This window comes from Galeopterus variegatus, unplaced genomic scaffold, assembly GCF_000696425.1.
Source record: "Galeopterus variegatus unplaced genomic scaffold, G_variegatus-3.0.2 Scaffold12627, whole genome shotgun sequence".
Classification (NCBI taxonomy): domain Eukaryota; kingdom Metazoa; phylum Chordata; class Mammalia; order Dermoptera; family Cynocephalidae; genus Galeopterus; species Galeopterus variegatus.
Window position 1 is genome coordinate 27,900 of NW_007738738.1, and position 6,268 is coordinate 34,167.

General features: G+C 40.9%; 1 protein-coding gene across 1 annotated transcript in view; it reads right to left on the bottom strand.

Moving 5' to 3' along the window:
• Positions 1-5,922, bottom strand: part of LOC103581238 (actin-binding LIM protein 1-like) — a gene marked incomplete at both ends in the record, with an annotated part of 30,514 nt that extends 24,592 nt beyond the window's left edge. The window contains 2 exons of the mRNA XM_008563124.1: positions 1,803-1,912; positions 5,739-5,922. Of these exons, the coding sequence (XP_008561346.1) occupies positions 1,803-1,912; positions 5,739-5,922 (294 nt within the window). The remainder of the gene's footprint in view (positions 1-1,802; positions 1,913-5,738) is intronic.
• Positions 5,923-6,268: the final 346 nt, after the last annotated feature.

The window sequence follows — 6,268 nt, forward strand, 5'->3', positions numbered from 1 at the left end:
GAGAAGTCTTCTCTGACTGCCCCATATAAATGCATTCCCTTTACTCTGCTTTAATTTTCTTCCTACTTTAATTTTATTCACATATTAGATATTTTTGTGAATGCGTTTCTTGTCCATCTGCTCTCACTAGAAAGTAAGCTTCCTGAGGATGGGGAAGTTGCTTTGCTCATGGGTATATCTCCAGTGTGAGGAAAGATGCACATTGTAGGTGCTCAGCAAATTATCTGTCAAAGAATAAATGTCAGGAGCCCTCCAGGTGGATAAAGATTATTAATACAAATATTATTTAAGGGTGAGCAGAAGCCCCCGCATTTGCACCGTAAGTGCAGTGGAGAAAGCTATTTTAACACAGCGAGATGTCAATCACATTACCACCAAATGTGCTCACATCTCAAACATCACGACTAGAGATGGGCATTTCTATTGTAAAATTTTATAATTCTTTTCCTTTCATTGACTGTCAAAATGAACAGTTTGATGTCCAACTCTATTTATGTCTTTTTGAAATAATGGAGATGACTTTCATTGCATGGGTCTTAGTGACAGCTTCACCAAGCATCACATTACAACTGAAAATGCCTTAGATAAAACTACTCTTTTTTAAATTTATTTTTAAATTAAATTTAATTTTTTAAAGCTACTTTTAAAAAAACATTTCATTTTGTATATACAACATGATACTGTTATAAGATACATATGTAGTAAAATAGTTAATTTATTGGAACTACTTAACATATCCATCATCTCACATAGTTACTCATTTCTCCCCCCTGTGACAAGAACAGCTATAATCTACACAGCAAAAATTCTGAATAAAGAACACCTGTTAACACCTGTTATAGTCCTCACATCTCCTACATGAGGTCTTTCAACTTGTTCATCCTGCATATCTGCTACTTTGTATCCTTTGACATACATCTACCATTTCCTCCCCACCCCCACCCCAACCTTGGTAACCACAGGTTTATTCTTTGACCCCCTCTTTTTTTGTTAGATTTCACATGTCAGTGAGATATGTAAATTTTTCTTCCTGTGTCTGGCTTCTTTCACTTAGCATCATGTTCTCCAGGTCAATCCATATTGTAGCAAATGGCACGATCTCCTTTTTTTTTTTTTTAAGGCTTAATAATATTCCATTGTACATACAAGTATACTTCAAAAAATTCATGGAAAAATAGATTTTGAAAGATAATATAAATCCTCTGATGAACTTTTTGAAGTACCTTCCTATATACCACAGTTTCTTTATCCATTCGTCCATTGATGGACACCTAAGTTGTTTCCATATCTTGGCTATTGTGAATAACGCTGCAGTGAACATGCAGTGGAGATATCTTTACAAGGTAGTGATTTCCTTTGCTTTTGATACATACCCAGAAGAGGGATCGCTGGACCCTATGGTAGTTCTATTTTTAATTTTTTTAGGAGCCTCCACGCTATTTCCCATAATGGCTGCACCAATTTACATTCCCACCGACAGTGCACAAGCATTCCCTTTTCTTCACATCCCTCCCTTACACTTGTTATCTCTGTCTAGTTTTTTTTTGATAACAACTATCCTAACAGGCGTGAGGCGGGACATTATAGTGGTTGTGATTTGCATTTCCCTGGTGATTAGTGATGTTGAGTACCTTTCCATGTACCTGTTGGCCATTTTTATGTCATCTTTGGAGAAATGTCTATTCAAACAGATAAGGCTACTCTTATCTCCAGCTAACAGGGTTTCTCAAAAAGGAAGGCACCTGCCTGAGCTACCTTTGAGCCACAAATGGATCATGTCAGTGGATCACTGGGGCACTTACTGCTGGAGCAGGTGGCTTCCTTAGGGCTGGACGACATCGGCTGTGCACAGAGTTGACAAAGGCAGTCTCTTCCATTGAATGTGACTCGGTCTCCGGGTGGAAACGGGCGCCTGAAGACAGGAAGACATTGCCCTCAAGGTTATTCTAGCAATTGCACTCCTTTCCCTTACTCCTTTGCTTGCTGCCCTCTGGTGCAAATTTACTTCTTAGAAAAGCACCAGTCAAAATGTCTGAAATGTAGTCAGAACAAAGCCAGCCAGCTGGATATAGTCCAAACAAACAATTGTGCCTCATTTTGAGAAGAAAAGAGAATAGACTGTTTCTATGGGCAGTTGAATAGTAAAATGGAATGATTTACCTCCACGTATTACCGGAGGGAGGTCACCACAAGTCACCCAGTCGGCACACAGACCAGTAAAACACAAGTCACCTAGCACAGAACAGTAAATTTCCAACTGGAAAATCCTTCATGAAGGAATAATTTAAATGCCATGAATTCCAACTGAAGCTCACGGCCCCTCCCCAAGAGGACTGGTTACAGGTCAAGCATTAACTCTCTCAGTTTTCTGGGACTGTGCCTAGAGCTCTGTGATAATTATGCTGAATTAGACTTTGTCCTGGACATCTGCATGGGTGAACTGAATGTTTCACAGTGCTGGAGACCCAGTTCTTTATAAGCTGGGAGAAACAGTTTAAGAATTAGTATTAGCTTCTTTTCAGAAAGACAATCTCCCTTTACATGAGGCATTCATCAATCACAGCAGTTTTCAAAAATAGTGCCTTTTGCATATAAATTAACAGTTTCTTCAAGTTTACTAGGCAGACAGCCTTAAAAAAAAAGTCATTAATTAACAGACATATGACGGTTTCCGTGACTGCTTACTTGTAATTGGCCAAGTTTCCAATAATCTTCATCAACATGAGTTTTCAAATGTGTGATGCTGTCACTTAGGAAATGTGAAACTCACAAGCCAAACATCACCACAAATCTGAGTCAGAAGCAATTACTTAGGAACAAGTTCAAGCTTCTTGACATTAGTTTTACTTTCACAGCTGCAATCTCTCCTTTAAATCACCCCTTGGTTGCCTAACAGTTGGTAATTACCTGTAACGAACACACAGGTAAATCTGGACTTAAAACAACTCCACAAATGTGCTTGGTTCAAGTCATCAAGGAGAATTTTAAGTTCCTACACTCCAAAATTTAACAAGTCATGAGGAGAGGTGGTGTCCTCTCTGCTCGTGGTGCTGTGTTACTTTCCTTTGTACAGAAAAGGCCCTGAGAGGTTAAGTGACTTGCCCGGATTGACCAGCTAGACAAGGCCGCAGACAGGTTCAAATGGCATCCACCAATTCAGAGCTTGCTCTCTCTCTAATAAACAAAATCACACTCTGGTGGATGCCAGTGGGCCCACTGATTCACAAGCATTAATTAAAACTGAACAAGCCTCAAATCTTTTCTGTAAGGAGGTTGTCAAGGGGTTAAGGGCCCATCAACACAACAAGCACAGGTTCTTTTGCCTCCGATCAGGCCAGAACCCAGGTGAGGCAAGCGACCCACCTGGGGCACACTTAGGGAAGCTCTCATTCTCTGGCACTGACCCTGTACTTGCACGACCCTGAGAATGATCCCCTCTTTACATTCTCACCATAGGTGCCATGCTTGCCGCACCCTGTCCAGGCCCTGCTTCTAATCCAAGCTTATGTTTTTAGACCGGAATCCCACACAGACGCTCTATGGGACAAGCCAGAGTCTAGCTCTCTATGTGGGGAGAGAACTTCTGAACCTTGAGTTTTGTTGTTTTGTAAATGACCCTTTTCAGTACTTTCCTCTCTCCCTATGTCCTCTGTCCATACAGGTTCACTCCCTTCTGTTNCTTTTCAGTACTTTCCTCTCTCCCTATGTCCTCTGTCCATACAGGTTCACTCCCTTCTGTTATTTGTATGCATGTTTGTAATAAAAAGAGAACAGGATTTAGAGTCAGTAAAAATCTTAGCTTTCCACATTAACGTGGGAGAGTCTCTTAAATGCTGAGACTTGGAGTCACTCATAAGCAGGGATATTAATTCCTGGTTGACTTCACAGAACCGCTAAGAGAGTTAAATTAAATTCTACATGAATGCAATTTGTAAACTAAAGGAGACCCCAAATCATGTAGAAGTATCATTACGCAGCAGCGGCACTCTAGTAGCAATTTAGAGCACCTCTTTCCCGGCTCAAACATCCAAGGACAGGGCTATATGGTTAGTAAATGTTTGTCCATCATTATATCAACTTTAAAACAATGATCTCTTAGGGTCAGGAACAGAAGGGTTCTCAGAGTTTACCTGGACCAGGGCCTTCCCACCTGGCTGAGTAACATCATACTTGGGAACCCTCCAGAAACTACTAAATCCGCATGTGGGTTTGTGGGTGGAAACAGGCCAGAAGTGGATACTTTTGGAGACCCATCCACACACCCCCTCCCCGCCAGGAGATTCCAGTGATCAGCCAAGCTTGGGGAATCGTGCTCATCAAGTCCACAATCTCTCATTTTACAGCTGAGGCAAATGCCTTGGAAAGGAATTTATATAGGTCTCAACTTAGCACAAGAAGCAGGACTAGGACTTGAGTCTCCTCCATGTCAGCCCACGACTCTTACCCAGGCTGAGTGCTATAGCCTGAAAAGGCAGAAGTCAGGATGGAACTTTGTTTTGGTTAAATACAGAAAAATGTTCATCTCATTAATCCAGAATTTTTTTTAATTATGATTTTTTACAAAATGTAACTGAGAAATGAGCTAATAGCTATAAAATTTATTTAAATAATTTTTTAATGAATATTTCATCTGTCTTATTATGATATATCTGTTAGCATTACCTTGTTAATTACACACAAAAATTAAATCTACCCTTCTATAGTTTATACCTCTCTGGTTTGGAAACACAAAATGCTGAAAAACAAAATAAAACACCTCCTCTGAACTGCAGTTTTGAGAAAGGCATGGCAAAACAGAGCACCACTCAAAGAGGCACGGGGTTGCCTAATTAGAACTGATCAATAAAGTAGCTTNACAGAGCACCACTCAAAGAGGCACGGGGTTGCCTAATTAGAACTGATCAATAAAGTAGCTTACCCTTGCTGGTGAGTCTCCTAGTTACAGGAATCAAACCCGTCTTAAGTTCTATCATGTGTACTCCTCAAAACACAACAATGAAAACATCACATTTTCCCACTCACACTTCATGGTTTCCTTCTCCTCTCTGACCATTTTGACAAAGCTGTTTTGTGTAGTTAAGATTTAGCCTTGGCAGATAATAAATACCTGGAGAGCAAGGTTGGCAACTTTTCCCCTAAAAGAACAGATTGTAAATTTTTTTGTAGGCTTTGCAGACCATACTGTCTCTCGCAACTACTAAACTTTGCCACTGAAGCTCAAAAGCAGCCATAGACAGTGTGAAAACAAATGGGCGTGGCTGTGTTCCAATAAACTTTATTTGCATAACAGGTACTGGGTCTAATCTGGCTCATGGACCATGTTTGCCAACATCTGCTATAGAATAAATAGGCGATTTAAAAAGATGCATAAGCACACACGCATGCACGCACACACACACATAAAAACTTATACTTCCAAATCAGCTTAATCCTTCTAAGCAGTGTGCCATTTCCCCCAGTGTTTTCATTGCTCAAAATGTTTTCAGATCCAGACAGAGCTGCTTTCAGGCCACTCACAATCAGTCATGTTATTTTGTAGAGGACACGATGTATAAAGTTTTCTAACTAAATTACTTTTTTCACTAAGACTGAAAATACAGTCAGAAGAGAAATAAACCTAAGGACGCATCAGAAAAAGAATATTTTAAGACTAAGTACCATTCAAGACAAAAGGTGACTATCCCAAGCTTGAACAGCTGCAACCAGCATTTCTCTACTGTAGGAAGGTAATCACTTACTTGCAGATAGTACAGGCAAAGCAGTTGGGATGGTAGGTCTTGCCCAGAGCAGTTACCACCTCGCCCTCCACGAACTCCCCACAGCCATGGCAGCGGGTCCCATACATCCGCTGGTAGTCCAGGGTGCAGAGATACTCCCCGTTCTTTATGAAGAAGCCCCCTTGGGCCAGGTCACAGCCACACACTGTAGAAAGACAAGTTCACATCTGTTCATCATCTGCCAAGCTGCTGGGCAGCAGTTGCCTTCTACTGAATGCTGGTCGCTTACTCTGTGATCTCAATGGTTTGGGGCTAGGGGAGGGGACTGGTACAAAGAGCTATTTATTATTGGGCTCTGATTTCTCTCTTGCCTCCTTCCCCCTGGGAGCTATGCAATATCTCATACAAGTAAAATCCCTTGGCTAGTTCTTAACGGCTTTTGTGGTATACCTTAGATTCAGAAGTAATCAAACAGCCTCTGACTCAAAGATACCCTTGGTTCAGGCTGTCTCAATGTGAACAAAGGTGTCCTTGGCAGAGCTATTTAGGAA